General features: G+C 43.5%; 1 protein-coding gene across 1 annotated transcript in view; it reads left to right on the top strand.

Moving 5' to 3' along the window:
* The first annotated feature begins 5,208 nt into the window (after positions 1-5,208).
* LOC144468921 (homeobox protein Nkx-2.4) overlaps positions 5,209-21,446 on the top strand; it is a 36,298-nt gene continuing 20,060 nt past the window's right edge. Inside the window, exons 1-2 of the mRNA XM_078178734.1 lie at positions 5,209-5,932; positions 9,576-9,880. Of these exons, the coding sequence (XP_078034860.1) occupies positions 5,209-5,932; positions 9,576-9,880 (1,029 nt within the window). The remainder of the gene's footprint in view (positions 5,933-9,575; positions 9,881-21,446) is intronic.

The raw sequence follows: 21,446 nt of genomic DNA, 5'->3' as shown, positions 1-21,446 counted from the left end.
CCATCTATTTACTATTTAAAAAATCCATTTTACATTAGTCCGACTTCACAGCCATTAGCTCTATGTAATTATCAATTTCGAATTAGTTATAGAACGCATCCTCCCAAGTAATGCTTGGGCACTCGGAAGGACTCGAGCAACGAATATATAACATGGAAGATGTGTTAAAATATGATTAATAAGAATTTCAGAACGAGAAAAGAACGAACTCTATTTTGAACTACAGCAAATATGTTTTACTTATCGGGGACCGCCTTACTGTACGCGATCTCTAATACAATTAATCGGAAGAAAGTTATTAAGTATCAATATAATTTTTGTAACATTAGTTTTATGGTAAACGGGTGTTTTAAAAGATTAATCTTTTCGTAATATTGAAATAAAATTATCAATACTTGGAACAACTGAAGGAATTCGCGGCGTACACAACGACTCTACCCAACTAAAATCAGATTACCACTCAAAGGATTTTTGGTTAATCATTTCGTCACCGTACTCGTTAAAAGGTTATACAATTTCTACGTAATACGAAAAATTATTTCTTTAAATACTGACTACTTGATGACAGGAGAAAGCTGTGTTATAGCCATGGAACAGGAAGAAATCCCGACGATGAAGATCGGTCCGTTGCTTCTTCATCTCTGCACCGCACCCATGGTTCCACAAAACAGCAGCTACAAACGTTTCCGAATACTCTGGTATCTCAACCCCATGACTAAGTTTAAATGATTAACGTTTTCTATTTAGTTGAAAATTCCTCATATTTAATATGTTAATGAAATTTCTGCCTCCTAAATATTAATTCAGTTATTATTGTTTCTTACCAACTATAATAACTTATATAATAACTATAATAACTAAATATAATAACTTATTAAAGAAAAGTATTAATCTCTTAATCTACATGTTTTTCATTGAATTATGTTTTATTATATTAGAATATTGTTTTCCATGTTCCAATATAATTTGTAGCATATATTGTTTTTCTCCTCATTTTTTTATGTTTTATTACATTCATCTGTAAGCTTAACTTCCATAAACCATAAGCAATAGTTGAAATTCCTTTACAAACAGAATTTCACGACGATGGCGCAATAACCGAAAGAATGCGCGAAAAGAGTGACAAGCATGACAAAGTATAAGCAAGCTAAGTTTCCTATTTGTGTGCACAACCTCACATAGAATCTGATGGGTATCGTTTTTTTCTCTCTATCGTATCTCGTTCTCTTTCTATAGTACTTGCGCGAATCTGAATGCGCAGTAAAATGGAAGGAGATGTGCGAACCAGCTTAGAGAGCACGAAAAGTGTGCTGGTATAGTATTATGCGAGTTCGAAAAGTTCGTTTTCAGTGACGTTCCTTATATATGAGGACATATACAGTATGTAATATTGTATGTAATACTTCAGGTTTTGTATGATTTTTTTATTTCTCTTAGCTTTTGCAAGCATTCTTACGTTTTTACTGCGCATCCAATCCGCAGTGAATCTAATCTTAGTGTAGAATCGTCAACCAATCAGGGTAAAGAAACTTTCTATATCAACTTTCGCTAACGAATCAAACTGCGACTTTGAGTTGTGCAGGAGTAGGGCCTATTACTGTATACTAAAATCGTACATTTGGATTTCGCTTGTACTTATGTAATTTTGTTAAACTTTACTTAAATTTAAAATGATTCTTCTTTATTTAAGGTTATCACTTTCAATACCATTACTTGAAAATATAGATTGACAATATTCATAAGATAATAAGTGTAATAAATTATTTTATTTTTTTCTATTTAAATTCTGGAAAAATTCATTATTAGAAAAAGGTAAAAGACTATTTTACTTTTTCGAATTCGGCTTGGGTCCCGAAAATTTGTAATACTCAGGTACCTGAAAATTTTAGATACCCAACATCGAAGTCGAATTAGGTAGTGCTTAGGTCGAGTCGGTAAGTTCTGACATTCTTATACTTCTTGACCCGATTTTCATCTAGGGTACCCACGCACTTTTAATATTTTACGAATGATCATAGCAACAAACAATATCGAGAATTTATTCTATATTAATAACAAAGTTCAACAAGTGGAAAATTTAGTAAAGTATTCGAATTGAGATCATGAAATACTCTGTTTATCATTTGAGAACAAGGTAACTGAAGGCAATAGCGTCAGTAAATGTGGCTTTTAGTAAGGAAGTGTTGGCTGAGATGCTTTTTGATGGCTTAAATTTAATTTATGTCGTATTTAATTATGATTGGCACGAAGATTTTTGGGAGCCAGGAAATGTAGTTCGAAACATTAATGGTTGTTACAAATTGCAAACAAACGGGAGATCAGTTGATAATAGTGACATTTGAAATAGACATTTAACGAGAATCGGTAAAACGGGGAGTGACAAGTAGGTAAAGTAGAACTCTAACATCCGTTAGAACATATTGTTCAGAGTATTGTAGTCCAAGTGGTAAGAACTATCTCATAACATTTTTATTTTATTTTATTTAAATATCTAATATTACATGTTCATTGAAAATAGTGGCGTTTGCTTAACTTATATTTATTACTTAATATGGCCACAGCAGCAGTTTGATTATACTATTTTCATTTCTATTATGGTTTTTCGATAAATAATTATTGAAGCACTTTTTGTATCGCAAATTCACAATATTGAAACAAGGTTGAACATAATTTCTTACAAAAGATCACGTTGCACAGCAATTTTGATGAAACATTATGCAAAAGCATTCGGTAGAAATGTAGTTTACAAATCATTTATATTCAATGCCTAAAAATGTACTCTGCATACTTTCCAAATAAGGAGTTTGTCATTTTTCTATAATATTTCATAGAATGTGGTTTGTAATAAGTTGCAAAATCTGCTTTGCCTGGTCAGTGTACCTTCGACCGGCCAGTAATTTAAATCAAAGACGGAATTGGAAAATACAGGTGTAAAAGGTCCGCGGGTTCACAAACGACAGTCTTGCAAGCGGCGGACCGATCTCCCCGCAGACAGAGAAACTGTAACCTTTTGTCTCCGCACCAGAATCCCCTATCTCTTACAGGACCACTTTGAAGGGTTGTAGGAAAATCACTATGCTTGTATCACCGACAGTAAGAACACGCGCGACGTCCCAGCGTCCCTATCAAAAGGAAAAGAGAAACGGTCGTCGCGGCGGCGCGGCGGGTCATTCGGCGTCACGTTGCGTTACGAGAAGAGCGGAGAGAGAATCCGCGGGATTGGTGATCCGAGGTCGGAGTCGACGCGGCTGCGATCTAAGATGGGAGCTCGGTGAGGTGGTCGGTAGGAGGTTGACGAGGGAGACTGTGCGGCGAGTCTTCAGAGCGCGTGTGCCAACGGGGGAGATCGTTTAGCGTGCACCGTATAGCTCGGATACCGAAAGAAAGAGAGGGAGAGAGAGAGATAGAGAGAGATGGGGCTACGACGCCGCAGAATGGTGGGGAACTTTGGAGAGGTGGGAAGTATAGAATGGGCTGGTCCAAGTTCGGTGGCCATGAGGCGGGTAGGACGGTGCGGTTATTTTCCCCTGCGAGCGACCCAGGAAACGACGCAGGATAGGCGGACGTGGTTAGTCAGGACCGCGTCTCCCGCCAACGGCGTCACGATGCTGAGTATGGAGCGACCCCAATGAACTAGGGAGCTGGCATGTTAGCCAGCCAATAAGGAGAGACCTCGCGTCCCATTGGCCGACTTCGGCCAATAGCAGACCAGTTCGGGTAGACTAGATCCGGTCGGAGGGGTCGGTTCGGGTAGCCCCGCAACCCCCTCTAAGCTAGGCGTTCTCTCACACGCAAAAGGGGACATCTCATCACGACTCTTGGTAGCAGGCACTTCTCCGTAGTGGGCACTCCACTCATCGTGTCGTCGTACGGGTTCTCCGCGAGAGGCTGTGGGGCCCAAGCCCGAGCGAGCGAGCGCGAGCGACCGCTGGTCGAGTGGGTCTAAGCGGCCGTGAGGACCTCTCCAGGAGTACCCGACAGTCCTCTCTCTCTCCATTCATTCAGCCATCCATCCATCTATCCATCCATCCATCCAACCATCCATCCATCTATCCATCCATCCATCCATCCATCCATCCATCTATCCAGCCAGCCCGGAGAGCCAGCCAGAGAGGCCAGCCAACCATCCATAGACACTCTCTCCTCTCCCACGGAGAGAGAGTGTATCCTCGACGAAGGTGGAGGCGAACCCGTAGAGTGGTACATCTACCATCGTCTCTCTATCGGCAGAGTCCAAGGACTCGAAGACCCCCCGGCTGATTTCAGTCGGCCGCCGGCCGGCTCTGGCCGGCCACTATCCTCGACCACGTGTGTGCCAACTGTACCGTCGTGTTCGCGGACTTGTCGTCATCACCGTCGTTGTCATTGTCGTCGTCGTCAAAGGGTGTCGTTGTTGTGTGTCGCGGCGGTGTCGTGTCACCCGGCTTGGACTACGCCACGGTGACAAAAAGTGGCAGAGTCTGTTGCGACCGAAGTGCCGTGCGTCAGCTGGTTACCTCTGCACATCCGGTCGAAGTGTCCAGTGGTGGCGGCGGCGGCGAGCGTTCCGTTCGTGTTGCTCGTTGTCCTTGACCGTGGACTCTCGGGATTCAGTGTCGAGGCCCTACACCGGCCGTTCGCGTCTTTGACCCCGTTGTCCATCGCAGCCGACCCGGTGCCCTGTCTACAAACAAAGAGACATGCGACGAATCACGCGGTCTCGTCGCTGGACTTGTCCAGTCGGGCTGTTAGACACCGTGATAATCGACGCGCCTTGCTGACTCTGTCATGTCGGTTGATCCTGGAAGAGGACAGGATCGATCAGAACGAAACCGTATGCTCGAATGAGCATATAGTGTGACCAGTGATCGTGGAGTTACCGAGGATTATTCAGTGTCTACATGAATGTACCCAAGGAATGTGACCGTGAAAGAAACAATTCAGTGCTGCAGAGTGCCCCGATGATCCCTAGACGAAGGAACTATAGATGAATCGTTGAGATTCAAAGACAGACTGTTTCCGTTACAAGATACAATCATTAAATCGTACGAGGGACCTGCCTCGCGGGCTATAGACGAGCTGCTCGTCGAGCTGTCCGAAGCAACGTCCGGGATCCCTTGTTCGTCCGTGGTGGCAGGGTCGTCATGTCGTTATCTCGCGGTTAGCGCCGGCCTCAGGATTCCGCGAAGCGCGAGCTTCAAGTATTTCGACGACGCTGGCCTCGCCGAGATGAGCGGTGGCAGCGGCGGCGGCGGCGGAAACAGCGCCGGGAATCAAGGGAACGGCAATACTACCAGTTACCATCAGCATCAACAGCAGCAGCAGCAACAACAACAACAGCAGCAGCAGCAGCAGCAGCAACAACAACAACAGACACAGCTGGAGCAGGCTAGCTTGCTGCCAGATTTGAATGGGATTGACCTGGCGATGAGCTTGTCGCCTAAACAGCACTCATCCCACGTACAAGCGGCTGGCGGCGCTCACACGACACCGTTCAGTGTCACCGACATCCTGTCCCCCTTCGACCAATCGTATCGGAAGCTGGAGCTGGCGATCGACGTCGGCGTGGTCACGCATCCTCAAGTTTCGCCTTACGGGAACGCGTGCGGCGGCCGAGTGGGCGGCAATACCGGTAGCTCGAGCGCGAGCAGCGGCAGTCCGCCGCTTCACGGAGGATCGACGCCCGGTGGCGGTACTCCGGGACCGGTTTCCGGTGCAAACGACGCCGCCGCTGGAGGCAGCAGCGCCGCAGCGGCAGGCATGACCGCCATGGGTAATCCTTACGCCACCATGCAGCTCACGTCCCAATATCAGTACTGTGCGGCGGAATTGTCGCCGTATCATCACGCGGGACCAGCGGTCGGTGGAGGAGCAACTGCGACCGATCCGATGAGATCCCATCATCCATGGTACGCGCCGGCCCCACCGGCCACCAACGACCCCCGATTTACCAGTGAGTATAGTGATTTTAGTCCTCCGCGGTACGTGGATTGTCGGGAGCCTGACCTCGATAGGCTCTCAGAGTCTCCCAGTCGCGAGGACGTTCGGCTTGCGAGGCGAAAAAGAAAGTAGCGATGAATGTGTAGACTATAAAAACTGTAATTAAGCGATGTTCGAGTATTCTCTGCATGATGTTCGTTATGATTTTCTAAAGATTTTTAGACTCTATATGCACACCAAGCTCTGCAAGAACTAGAAGAATAATTCCTTTTTTAACATTCGATCGCGAAGGGTCAAATTTGCTTATTCAGACATTACAAAATGAACGTTCAGATTCTTCTTTAAATATATTTTTAACACATTGAAATATCTAGAAAGAATCATGTAAGTGCACCATAAAACGAGGTAAATGTGACATCTACCTATTATCATCGGTTAAATTCATATCAATTAATTCCCTAACCGTCAATGAGAATATTCACAACTGGTCGTTGATGAAACGAGAGAAATGCCTGCTGGTTCTGCGACTAGAGAAAGTAACGCCTCGACGCGTCGAGTAAATACTCTTCGATAGATCATCCCTTTCGTCTTCAACGAGGCACGTTTGTCCCCCTTTCGGTCGCCTTCCATCGCAAAATATCCGTTGCCTAGATCCATTTAGGTATCGATGATGCGATGGGGTCGTGTTTCAAAATCCACGACATGGTCCACGATACAAGCCGTACGAGTGCTGACCAACTTGACACATGAATTTTCCCGGCGTTACATGTAAACCTATCTCGACGCTTTTCTGTACTTCCCCCGACCGCACATCCGAGACTTTTAGTTCAGAAAATATGACAAATATTCTTTTCAAACTTTTTTTCACTCTTCTTTGAAATTATGTCTTTGAAGTTTATTGCACAACTCTAAAACTGACTGAAACAATCGCCTTTTAATTTACCAGGTTTCCGTTCCTTTTATTCGATGATAGCTCAAACGAGTTTCATTTAAATTTTAATCTTTGTTATCGTAGACTGGAAAGTTTGCTGGTTTCACTATCGTTCCTATTTATGAAAACAGGTCGAATGTAGTGGATGAAGTCTATTTCACAACCGTCGAAAAGATCTCGAATCGTCAGTGCAACGTCCAGTCACGTATAAAGGTCCATTTAAAGTCCATTTATACTCGCCGACGAGTCGAGCACGAGCCGTATGGATTGATAGCGTTTTATTATTATACCTGAACATGCAAACCGACTCCGGTATAACGAAATTCATCTCTATCAATCCGCTCGGCTCGCGCTCTGCTCGTCGGCGAATATAAATGTACCTTAATTCGCTAACTCGTCACCAAATTCTCCTCGAAATCGACGCGCGGACGGCTCCGGTGGATTCGCTAGGTCCGGGCTGCCGAAAAACGATTGTGGGCCAACAGAGCCCTCGTCCTTGAGACTTGTGTCAACACGTCACGACGCGTCGCGTCGTTGGTACGTTTCCTTGGATTTCTGTCGGCCGCACGCGCCACTCTGGTCACCGTCGGCGAAACGTATCGATCCTCGGGGTTCGAGAAATGCGTGGCCACTGGACACTGTCGGAGATTTTAGTTAAACAAATAAACCCGGACCCTCGCCGCTGCAGCTTAACTGGAGCTGTATTCAACATTCTACCTTCCCCGAAATTCAATTTCTGCACGGCTAGGGGTTCGAGGACAGAATTTGTCGATCGAACGGGACACGAAGGTGCCCAGATAAAAAGACTTTCTTTTTACCCACGGTTCGAATGAAGACGAACGAAACGTAAAAAAGAAAAAAAGGAGACTATGCCGTGTCGCAAATGGACAGAAGATGAACAGAATAAAGCAGTTTGTCTATCACTCGCGATACCGTGTAATTATCCGGTTGACGAGGATTGTACGGTCCTTTGCTAACGCGGAGATTCGACGCCGGTGGCCAGGTAGACGTCTTTTACGAACGTCAATTTCCTTAATGAGACCTCTGCACGCGAGTCGGACCCAGCCCGGCCCGTTCTCGCGTTCGCAGAAGTCACTCGAAGCGCTCCTAAACCCGTCAGTCCTCCCGCCAACCTCTATTGTCCCAGACCAGTTTCATGGATGGCATGATTGAAACGTTGTCTAAGGATAGATTTCATTGACGAGAGGGATGGTGGTCCAGGGATTTCGGATCTCGTCACCTGTTGTGCCACATTGATTGAGGTATTTGTTGGTAAGCAGCACCGGAACTGTACGGCCGAAGTCTATTGTTCCTCCCGTGACCAGAAGAAAGAGTAGCGTCTATAGAATAGAGACGAGATGTATTTCTATTTCTCTATTCGACCCTCTAATATCCGAAATCTTTATTAATCTAATTATTTTCTAAGTCTATTAGTATCGACGTCAAAGTGCTATCACCAATTTAAGTCTCAGCACTAGTTCAGAGCTACAACTAGTCTAAGATCTCTCGTTACCAGGTACCAGTCTTCCTCTTTATTATCTATTCAAAAATCATTTGAAAGGTCCCTTGACTTGTTATCTATCTGAAGAAAGAATGATCAGATGACACGATTCGTTCGCAATCATATCCGTCGTTCCACTGATTGGTCCGGGTGGTCTCAGTTCTACCTACACGAGTTCGAAAGAACCGTGATCAATTTTCCGAGGAATATCCAGGACGGGGGTAAGCAAATTCGGTGGTGTTTGCTCCCGGTGTCTCGAGTGGTGTGTCTTTCTCGCGCAGGGAGCTGCCCGGCAGACTCGGCCGGTAGGAGCGCTCACGTTCTCTGACAGACATAATAATAATTCGGGACTTCATCATCGGGACCTCCCGTGCTCGATGACGTAGCAGTTCGCCGCGGCTAAATCGCTCCTTTTGTCCGGATCCGACGGCGTCCGTTCTTGACAGCTCTCCGCCAACTGACAAGGGATGGACCTCTGGGCTCTCTCTCTCCGCTAGTCGGGTTTCAGTAGCTCAAATACGGAGGCCTCGATTTTCGGCTCTCTCTCCCGCTTTCCCGCGCGTTACCGTTGTCATCTCGCCTGCCGGATCGCTATTCCACTTTGCTCGGTTGCGTCCTCGTCTTGCATCATTCTCATTCTTCGTTTCTCTCCTCCACTCTTTCTTTCTCTCTCTCTCTCTCTCTCTCTCTCTGTCCAACTCGTTCGAGAACACTCACGGTGAATGATTTCGAGAGAAGGGGAACAGGAATGTCTCCAGGAACACGGATGATAGTCAAGTTGCAAATGATTGAGCGACACATGCGCCGGGGATGCATTCTGGAGAAACGGTTGCTATTCAATTCTCGAAGGTCTCGAGTTTCTTTCATTATTATTACTGCTACATTGCGGATGTCCATACGATTCCACAACTTTACGGAGGAAAATCAAATTCCGTTTTTATGAATGGGGAAACCAATAGGAGCGTTATGTACAGGACACTACAGAGTCTAATAAGTCACATAACGAACAGTCATTGTTTATAACGTACGAGTATTGTTGGTTTGAAACAACGCGCAAGGCGTCGCGTACAGTTCATCTAATTAGTCGCGGTTGATCGCAAAATGATTTTAAACAATTGGAAAATTGTTCTCGCATCGTCCGTCGTATAATACTGTGTCGAAAGAGGCTTTAAACGCAGAGCAAGGAAATTGTACTAATTTACATGTATCCAATATGTTTTGCAGTTACGCGGCTGATGACCGCTGCGGGGGCGGGCGCCGGGACCAACATGGCCGGCTGTTCGGTGGGCCAGTCAATGGGCGACGTGACGAAATCGTCGGGCATGGGAATGGGCGTCGGCGTCGGCGTCGGTGTCGGCATGGGCGTCGGCGCGATGCAATTCCCCCACCTTCCCCAGAGACGAAAGCGTCGCGTTCTGTTCACTCAGCAGCAGGTTCACGAGCTCGAGAGGCGGTTCAAGCAGCAGAAATACCTGAGCGCGCCTGAACGGGAACACCTAGCCTCCCTGATACACCTCACGCCCACTCAGGTATGTTTTAAATGTTGCCTACTTTTGTCCCTAGGCGCGACAGGATCTTCAATCTTTTCATTCTAACAGATTTCTATCAGAAATCGGTAACGAAGTTAAAGAAGCGTATGGGGTTCAGAATGAACTTTCCAATGACAGGCCCAAAGAAAGATCTGAAAAGGTTATCATTTAAGAGGATACGGGGAAGTTTTCGCTCTAGGTTCCCATGGGGAATGAGGGCTGAAGACTAAGCTCTTGGACCTGGTAAAAATGGGGTAATATATATTATGGTGTATGCCGAAGTTACATAGACTGAAATTTACAATAAAGATACGATCTATGCTTTAAAGGTTTAGGTTCAGCAATGATGAGTTTGGTAGATCATAATGTAGTTATTGACCAGTAGGTATAGTATCATATGTCTTTAGGTACATTTCAGATATCTTTTCACTCGGTGTGTCTGAAAAATATTGCTATCTATACTAGGATTTTGTACTGATCACTGTATTAGCACATCGAGGTGGATGTTGCATGAAAATCGAGACGGACGACTCGATTTATTCTGAATTGTCGATATTTCTTCACTCGATATTCCCGGCGATGAAAAGTCAAGCCAGATGGGGTAGCAGGGCTAATTACAAGGTAGCAACGGCTTAATCGCAATCGTCATGCATCCAGCGACAGCGGATCACTCGGATCGGTCGGACCGTTTGCTCTGGCTGCGAAGGAAATACCGTGCTCGAGATTGCGCGCGAACGCGAGCGTTCATACGCACACAGCGGCCGGGACCGCACACGGACACGGCCGTGCATGACGAGGATTAATTGCTGAGAGGAGATTAATTGCAGGGAGCAGGTGGTGGGTGTACGCGTGGGTGTATCTACGTCTCTCGGCCAATCGGATCGATCGACCTCAGGGGCGTTGGTTGCCTCGGAGTTGTTAGCCGGCAATGTCGACGCGTAGACCTTCGATTATTGCTGAGAACACGAAGTTTTCAAATATTAAGGGTTCTCGACTATAATCGGTAAGATCTGAACAGTGACTGCAGAATTTCTGGCTCTAAGCTTTTTAGGACAAATCGGACATACTTGTCATAGAAAACAGTAGAATGTTTCTATCAAGCTCTTTCCGTTATTTCGTTCAAAGTAACTTCTCTAAATTTCATAATTCTTTGAACAACAATCATGTCACAAATTTTTGTCCAAATCCTAATTTGGAATGTCGATTCAGACTGACAATTTTCGTCAAAATTTTCTGTTGTTACGAAGGAGTTCTATATTCGCTTTTTTTTTTATGGAAAGCGCGTAAGTATCGCGGGCGATTTTTGGCAACCACACAATCTGACACGTGCTGGAAACTGGCTCGTACCGAAAGTGTTGAGCAAATCGCGGAACTCGATGTCCATTGCGTTAGGAATAGCCCTCGAGAGGCTATGTTTGTTCGAAGCACGATAGACGGAATTCGGCCAGGTAGACGCGCACGTCGAATCGCCGTTTCGGCCGAGCGACGCGCAAATATTATTTCAACAACCCGAAATTCTTCGGCGTTTCCGTCGACAACGATCGAACGCGGCTATTATGGGTTGGAGCAAATTGGCTCCTCGCAATGCTCGACTATTCAAGAATTCCAGTTCGGAAGAACATGATTTAAACAGCGTAGACGAAAAGCGTGCCTAACGGCTATAAAATTACACCTAGCAAAAATAGCAATAACATAAGTTTGTTAAAATTTATACTAAGACGTGTTGCTTGATAAGAATTGCAAGATCGAATTTATTTAGTCATCTTACTATTTTTTTTATAACCGGTGCTCGAATTAAAAAATGTACTCCATCATCCCATGCGAAAAACTCTTTATAATTTCATCAATTTCAAGCTGCAAAACGTGAAATCGGCCATTTTGACCGACACGATAGGTTTAATATTAAATATTACGCGATTCGCTCGGGAAACAAGTGCGGTATGTCTGTTTACGTTATGAATTTTACTCTCGTTTTATTAGAAAAGTGGGATATTTGTACAAAAGATTGACATACTTTCACCGGAAGATTTGTTTATTTAAGACAAGCAGAGATCTTGAATAGGAGTGAACGTGGCTACGATTGTAAATAAGATATTGGTAAATTAGTTGCATAATTAAGTCGTTGAAAATTAGTCGAACTATGTATAGTCCAATAAGATTGGTGCTGCTGTCGGGTCGATCAAATATTGTTTGTTCAGACCTTTTAAGAGAGGCTGCGTCCATCGATCGCAGACGAATATTGCAATTGCACGCTTCGGTCGGCGATACCTCTTTTTCTCCATTATTCGGATTTTTATTGTGGCGTTGGTTCGGTCGATACGAACGTTCACCATTTCGGTGGTGGCCATTTAAAACGGTCCGGGCAGAATCAGATTTTAACGAGCAATCTTCATTGGGCAGACAGGTCTGCCGACTGGACGTTGCAGTCTGGCAACAATAAATAATTGTTACGCAGCTCATTGGTCGCATCCTGGTCGCTCGTCCCCTCGTTCAGTCTGCCGTCCCGTCTGCAACGCGTCTCTCCGTTCAATCCGCTCGGCGTGCATCTAGTTCGTTCACAATTCGCTCCGCGAATAATGCGTGCCGTTTCGAATACTCCGTCGTTAGGCACGCTTGCGACGAGTCTCGAGTAAAGGAGTCTGCTCCACGTTTCCCCACGCGTTTCGTTCCCCTTAGCTATTACACTTTGCGTACTATTTCTGCTATTGAGTTACAAACGTGAAATATCATAGTTTCACTGCACTATACTTAATAACATAGTTTGATAACTTCCATACCCTATGCGTTGTCTGGAATTTTATGTACATCTGTCCCTAAACTTACACAAATTCTCATTTCACGTGGGTTTGTTTTACGCGAATTGAAACCATTTGGAAATATTAAAAGAACGAAATTTTACGGAAAGGTGAAGTTATAAATGTGACGATAGTTTTACTTGAAATAAATTTATATAGTCAAGTTCTATGACAATTTATCTCATAATGTGACAAGATGTTTTCTTTTATAATAAATCCCGATAAAAATTGTTTCTCGCATTATGAAACAATTCTCGAAGGCACGATCATCAAAATGTTATGCAACTATAAGATGTGACTTTTAGAAGTCATTGCATCGATTTGCTTTAAAAAGATTTCATTCGAAGAAATGTTTACAGCGATTTCACTTGAGCGAAATCTTTTCTCAAAAAGTTTATTTGCAACAGTCGTACGACTTCTACAATATCCGAAATAATCGTTTCATTGATGCAGAAGACGAAAGAGGAATAATTATTTAGCATAACTGAACCATATGGAACCAGTATTTATAAAATAAAATATCATGTTATTTGAAATAAAATTTCAAAAGTGATCACAGATATGGAAATGATTATGAAATCAAATAACACGTTAGTTGAAACAATATCTCAAATATTTTTAAGTCTGAAACGTTTTAAGAATATCGGATGGTAAAGACGCAATTTATTAGAGAAAACCACAGTGGAACAAAGAAAAAAGCAGAGGGTTGATGCGCTTAATAGAAAGTTCGAAATCGATTGCTAGAGCCCGTCAGGATTTAGAACCGACGATTCGAGAAACAAGGGTTGGAGAAAAGGGGTGGTGGACTCGGGGAAGGACCGGTTCGAAGCGGAAGAAGGTATCTCGCGTTCCCTAAACCGGAAGTCGTCGTTCCCTCGGCGTCTCGGGGGGCGTCGGAGCTGGGCGCGGAAGTCCGCAAAGAGGTCTGATTGCAATCAGCCGCGGATTTTCGCGGTGGCTCGCCAGGGGCGAGCGTGCGGAGGCGGCACATAAGTTTCGATAACGAGTTTCAGGCTCGATGGCACTCGGGAGCCGTGAATGCTGGCCACGAAGGCCGGGCTTCGGGCTTCGGGCTTCGGAAGCGGGACGCGGAAAAGAGAGGTTTCGGGGGCGAGAAACGGGAAAGAGAGATGGATATACACACATATACATACGCGTACACGTACGACCGATTCGGCATGGCAGTTGATCGTTCTCCGTGCACGTTCATGGGAGACGCGCGCGTCGGTGTGCGCTGCCGACTCTTGAACTTCTGGGGACAAATAGAGACCAAACGAGCTCCCCGGGCACGATGTTGCACGCGCGTCTGTGTCTCCACGTGACTTTGCGCCTGTGTTCTGAACTCGCGAGCACACCGCCACCCTGCGGTACCATCCACTTAGGACCACTCGAAGCCTCCGTACGAAGTCGTGCTCTCTCTGGCCAGCCCCGCGACGGATAGACTAACGAATCATTATGCGAGTACCCTGGAGATCGCGGATCTTAGCTGCTGCCGCGAACGATATTCCGCGACCGTGCTCGTAACACGTGGATCACGGACGCATTAGATATTTTGTCGTCTGTACACGTGACAGAGATACTGTCATTTACCCTTTAATCTGAGAATACGTCATCAACTTGACGTCACCGGATTGCATAGTATTAACATTAGAATTTTAAATTAATTAACATATGTTGCTACGTAAGAATGACAGGAGTGAATTCAGTTAGAGTTTTCGTTATTTTTATTATAGCATGCTTCGATTAAGGAAAATCAATTATCTCCTATGTAAGAGTCTGTATAATATCAATAATTTGAAACGAAAATGTTTGAGACTTGTTGTTTCGGCTGGTTCGAAGCATCGATTACAGTATGTATTATACTCTTTCGGTATAATAAGGAGTCGCATTCGCGTAGAAGACTACAGACAGTTTATTTTTATTTATTTATGATTTATTGTAGTATGATTGCATTAGCTATGAAATTATTAGTGACCACGTATATTACGTATTATAAATTGTTAATGTACGAACCGTTATAATTTCGCAAAAGCATGCCGCACAACAACGAACCTGGAGTCATTTTAAAGCCTGAAGCGCCTACGTGCGCTATGCACAGCGTTCATTTTCCTGTGATATGTTTTTACATAATGTAACAGGTGGGAAACTGAAGGTATGCGTTTCCTGGAAAATATTACAGACTGAAACGTTTGCAAAAACACTGAATATTTTTTTCGTCTGTACCCAACATGAATTTCAAGATTGAAGCCTCCCCTTTACAATGACCCTTTAAGGGTGACTTTTGTTTACCTACTACACCGAGGCCTTACCTCACGCACGCAGAAGACTCATGTATACGTATATTAAACTTTGATGTACGTTTCTTTTCGTCACTTTATCGAGCTTCAAACTAAAAGACGCTTCACAGTAACACAAGGTTCGCGAGGGCTCCGCTTGAACTTGTTTCTCGCTTCTATAGCATGAAACGAATAAAAAAAGTTGCACGCCAAGTTTTGAGAGGGCATTGTAAAGGGGAATATATCTAATCTTCAAATCCGTGGTCGTATCGGTGTGTCAAATTTTTGAGTGAATCCGCCTTCAGTTATCCGTTTCCTACGGATTCATTATGTTATAATTATTTTTTATGAAATCGAATCAGTTCCAATATCTGAAATCCACTGTACTAAGTGTATTAATTATTTTATTAGCGAGTCCCTGGGTTTATTAACCAGTTAGGTGTTGCAATTTCTTTGAAAAATGTGAAAATTACTGTAATTATATATGTTTGATTTTCTTCATACTTTGTTTAAATACAATATTTTTATAAAATATATTAAATAATAAAAAATATCAAGGTACGTATACTCTTTAACCAGTAATTCGTCTTAATATTTTGTATTATGACGAATATAGTTGTCAGAAAGAGCTAATTGGTTAAAGAGTTGTCCTGAATGGATACGAAGTTGAATCCAAGGAGAAAAAGAAAAGAAACACGATCTTCCATAATTGTAAAAGTCAAATTTAATTCACTTAGGATGTTCTGTATTTTTAATGAATTAGCGAATTACTAAAATACTTCACTACGATAGTTTACTAATTACTAAAGTTTAGATAAAACTATAGTTTATATACAGTTTAAGGCAAAAAAAGTTAGCGAAAGTATAGTTTATGTAGTTTATATAGTGTAAGGTAAAAAATAGTTTAGAGCATTAATACGATCGCAAATACGAACATCTCTGTGCTCGAAAGAGTAATAGATAGGTCAGACTCGTCCACCAGCCATTCCGAGCGCCGTACGGTACAAACCGTGCACAAAAAATGATAGAAACTGGCGGGACAATGCACCGCTGAAGAGCATCTCGGAGCGAACGAACGATCCACGAAAGATAAACCGATGCTCTCTCGGCACACAGGCTCTCCCGGTCTCGCAGTCTTCTCGATTCTTAAGTGCTCAATCGCGTCTATTCCATTTGCCCGCATAGTTCATGTACTTCCGTTAAAAGTTGCTCATCCGCCGAATAAAAATGGTCGTCGGAGTACCGGAAAGGAGCAGCGTTCAAGAGAACCGAGCTCCTCGAGTCGTTCCTCATTAATTGATACGCGAATCGATTGACGTCCGTCTCGGGAGAAACGATCGCAATCAGCCGCGGATGTTCGCGGGGGTGAAAACGCCAACGGGGGGGGGGGGGGGGGGTTCGGGGGGTTCGGGGGGGATGAAAGGGGGGGGGGGGCTGGAGATGGGAGACGGGGGACGAGGATCCGCGAAGAAACGCGCGGACGAACGGATCGGATGTTGCGATCGAGGGCCTCCATTAAACGCGGGAGGAGGACAGGAGGGGTTTTTCGATCGCGGGAAAAGGCTGTTGCGGGCTCGACGGTCCTCGAGGAAAAATCTTTGGGGGCGCGGGGAGGGCGCGGCACGATCGAGAATCGATACTGAATTAACGAGTCGAACGACGTAACGACTCCGAGAGAGAGAAGATACACCGATCGGCGCTCTCCAAGACACTCGAGCTTCGAGTTCGACGCGAGCGCACTTTCGAGGGCTTGTAAAGGATCGAGAGACGCCCGAAAAAAAGAGAAGAAACCGGGGGCCGAACAGGGGCGGTCGGAGCGGCGGCGGAGAAGAGCGGAGGACGAACGATTCGGTGGGACGGGGGAAAAAAGAATTTTCCGTCTATCGTTTCGGCTGATCGGATCGAGGCAAAGTGCTGCATCGACCGTTTCCGGGTGAACGTCACGCAAAATCGACCCCGATTCGGGTAACGAGACCTCTCGAGGCGCGCCGCCGGCATATCGATAGCACCGATTTCTTTCTGGTTCGTCGGGGCCGATGATGGATGACGCCATTCCTTCTCCGCGATCTAAATATCGCGGTTGTACCGCCGATTTTCTATTGGCAGGATTAACTGCGTCCTCCGCTATCTCCATGATTCTCTGATTGTTCGTCGGAGAACCGCAAGTGGCTCGAGAACATCAATTAATGGTCGTTTAGAGAAAAATCTGTGGATTCGGGAGGGTTTTCCATGGGCTGCTAATTTGGATGCTCTAATTGCGAATCACTCCACCGTGTAGTCGACACTTCGACTTCTTCGTTTTGTTACCTCACCATCTCGCCCTTAAGAATTGTTTTGCCTATGGTGATAATTGAAGGTACACGAAGCTACGTTGAAGCTACGTTGAAGCTCAGTTGAAGCTACGTGAAACTACTGGTTAGTTTCATGACGGAGATTTCCTACGTAATATACTAAAAATGAATAATATGCGTTCCCTCTAAATTAAAGCAGAATTTGTTTCTTCAATTAGGGAAATTGTTAAGGTCGAAGAAGTGCTAATCAACGTTGATCCGCAGGAAATCGTAAAGAGTGAACAGTAAATATTCATTTTACTATAATAATTGTTGTTTCCATCAATTTCATGATATTAATAATATTTAATAGCTTATTATGGTCGCGATAACAATTTCAAACAAAAACTAATTTCATCGCAACGCACATGTCTCGACCTACACTCAGGGATTAAAAGGAATTCAAATAAATTCATTGCAATAATTAGGGAAAAATACTGTACATTACTATTTGTATTATTATTATGGGTATTATTATTATTATGGGTAAGAATTCCACATAACCTGGGGAATACACGGCCCACCCCGCGTATCTTGCTGAAGATTTTTCCGCTTCCCTGCCCAAAAAAAAGGAAAAAAAATTATTAACGTCATGTTGTTTAAAGCAGATTGTGAAAGTAAAATTGCTATAAAGGTATGTTATATTCCACCGTGTCGACGCTGAGTTTAGAAAACGATGAGAAAGACAATACATTTTTATCCAAACTCCCATTTGCTTCAACATTTCGTCCGATAAATCTCGGAAAAAAAGTGTACAAGCACCAATCGACTTCTGCATCGGCGAGATACAATTTGCACAAGGACAAGATAAAATCCCTTAAACGTGGCAGCCTTCGGCAAACAGCATTAGACCTGTTCTACCTCCCTCCCACGTCCGACGAACAAATTTGTTGCGAGCTTCGCTCGATGCCAGGATCTCCACCCCTTTGAGCGTGCATATTGAACCACCTAATATTACCCCGGTGGTCTAAGGGCCGAGCGTAGAATGTTTGTGCAGGCTACTCGAAGATAAACGCATTGCCTACCGGTATCGTGTAATAGCGAGTAAAGTTTGCGGAGAAGACTTCTTTGAAAATATCCTTCCCTTTGTCTACCCAGCGCCGATTGTCAACACGCCTCTTGCCTTTGGTGTACTCGTATCTGTGACCGCTGACCGATGATCAGGAAATTAATTGCTGCGGTTTATTTGAATAAGGCAAATTTGCGCTCTTGATAAGACAAATAGCTGGTTACGGTTTGATGAAACACTTTAACGAGACCAAATTAATGTGCAATATTAAAGAGTGCATTTGATATTTTCCTGTAACGAACGTCGATCAATAATTTTGAAGTTCAATTTCTGTGATTACGGTGTGAGTGAACACAGCATGTAAATGATGAATTTATACTGGAGACGAATGCAAATTTATTAGTACAACTTTTTTTAGAAGAATTTTAGAAAATACATTTATGTGTACGAATTAAAGACTCTTTCAGTTTATCGTATTGCTCGCATAATATTTAAATTTCAATTTAATACACGTTTTCTCGTACATTAATGACTTCCTCAATTTATCGTACTACTTATGTGTATATTTATTCTATACAAACGAATATTTACAATTTGCATGTAGGCAACTTCATCCACCAAAATCTTGTTTAATTTAAAAAATGTTTAAATCGATTTACATTACTTTCTTTCGAAGTAATAAGATCGTTTATAAAAGAAATATGTGTACGCCAATGGGGGTGACTCTTACGTGGGAAGACATCGCGCAGCGATTGAAGATGTTTAACAAAAGGGCGGAAGAAGGGAGAGAAACTCGGAAGGAAACGCGTCAAGTTAAAAACGCGCGTCCCGGGATTGTGATGGGGAGCGGGGACGATCGTAATAATGGGTTTGCTTACCACCAGAATCACCCTTTTCGACCTCACGCTGCGCCAAAATGGGTGAAGGGAGCTGGAAGGTGCCTATGGTAGGTCAATTCCGTGCAAATATGCATCTATAGATTTCGAAGAACAAAATCAAATTGGATCCCCCGATCGTTTTTAGTCTGGTGACGCGATTTGGATACCCGATTCGTCGGTCAACCCTCTAGAAAGGGGTAGCAGAGAAAGAGCTGGAATTCTAAAAGATTCCTAACGCGATTGTGGGATTGTTTGACACCGTCTCGTCACCCTTCGATCATTACCGGTTTGTACAAAGATGCAGAGATAAATTCATTCTTCGTTTGAAATACATCGTAATCCCTTAAACCTTCGGGCTGGAAGTAGTTTCGTTTCTGAAACATTTTTTCTGGTACAGAGTATTTTATTATATTAACTTAACATTATATTATTATATTATATTAACTTGCTGGTGGTTATGAGTGGGCAATGTGATAAATAACTCTCCATTTATTATAACAAATGTATATTCATTAAACAGTGTTTATTTATTTCTATGATAATAAAGTGTATGATTATATTAACAATCTTTAATTGTTAAATAGTGCACTTTGTATTTCATAATATTCTTTACTTAGCTAGGATGTTCAACATTTTTTATGCGACGAAGTTCATTCTACTTTGACAATTATAAATATCCGAAGTCTTCAACGCGATGGCAATCGTGCCTTTTAAACAAACGTATTCGATTTAGATAAAATTAGTACTGCAATAATCTTTCAGAATGATGATATGATTACATTCGGTGACACATTTTGCTACAGAGCGTTGAAGAAGAAGCATGAAGGCTCGGGACACGGTTCGATAGTATGTCGGGATCACGATCAGAATCCCGCGAGGAAATGGAACGCGAAATTGTTCTATGCGAGCAACAGCTATGGCTAAATCGACGTCTGCATCCATAATTAATGGCTCGCGCGAGGGTGGACGAATTAAACGAGCCATTTGGGGCTCGAAATCGATCGCAACAATTTAATCGGCGAGAAACCGTCTCGTGGTAAATTATGCCCGGCGAGTTACAACGCGTTCAAAGCTCGTTAAAAGCTGCGAAAGGCCGGGGACTCGAAGCGTGCGGGCGTGCTTATGAGAGAGAGAGAGCGCGCGAGAGAGAGAGAAAGAGCGAGGGAGAGACAGAAAGAGAGAGAGAGAGAGAGAGAGAGAGAGAGAGAGAGAGAAAGTCGGAGGTTAATTAGAAAGAAGGGAGGGAAACGAACGTGACGGAAAAGGAAGCAAAATAAAAAGAAAGAAAAAACAAAAAATATATCAAGGGGAATTTAGACTGGAACGGGCAGAGAGAGAGGAGGTAGTGAAAGAGGGAAGGGAGAGACATTAATTAATGTGGAAACGCGCCCGACGGGCTTGATCAAAAGTCAAATAATTAATAGAACGCCAGGAGCTTCGGGCGAGATCGCGATTAACGAAAATCACCGAAGTGCAGCGACTCGCGGCCAAGTGCCAGCTCTAAGAAGAAACAACTCGCAGTTTTCCGTCATTGTTTTCAACTGGAACAATAATGATTACGCCCTGGTCGAGTCAACTAGATTATCCTGCTGCAATCTTTCTAATGTGATTTGAAGTGTCGTTAAATGTATTCGTCGCGAGAGCTTCTTTAATTTAACCTTATGTCGATGATTTTGATGAAAATTTTCCTTATTTATTACACGAGATCGTATTTGTTTTCCAAATGTTTGATTGCAGAAAACAAATAAATAGAGAGGAGACTATGAAAAATGATTCAGCGAGTTCTTTGACGTCCACTTCATAATTGCAATGCCAAAAGATGGTGCTAATCATCGATCGTCGAACCATTCTCGCAACTATAGCGTTGACAATACTTAAACAAGATTCTCAATTTTATTCATCAATTTTTCAAACATGTTTCTGAACATCCTTCCTGCGATTAAATCTATTAGTGTTTCTGTTGCTCCTAGTGTAACAAATTTAATTGCCAAAAGTTGTGTAATTCGGTGGCGTTTCAAATACTCTGAACTCGAAATTCTGAAAAATTGTGCGAGTTAAATGTGGTGTTATCCCAGCATTGATCTGGTTTTTAGTTTTAATACAGCTTTTAATTATACGACTATTGCTAGAGGAATCAAAATAAAAGTTCTCAGTAAATATTTAAACTATCTTCAGAACTTTCAATTATATTGATCCATGCGATATTGTTGTTCATTATAACGTACTAAAGAAAAGTCGAACTCTCTTCCAGCATAGAAACCAACAATCGAATCACAAA

Source organism: Augochlora pura, chromosome 4 (assembly GCF_028453695.1).
Source record: "Augochlora pura isolate Apur16 chromosome 4, APUR_v2.2.1, whole genome shotgun sequence".
Classification (NCBI taxonomy): Eukaryota; Metazoa; Arthropoda; class Insecta; order Hymenoptera; family Halictidae; genus Augochlora; species Augochlora pura.
Note: the sequence above shows the minus strand (reverse complement) of the source record. Positions and strands in the feature narration are given on the sequence as shown.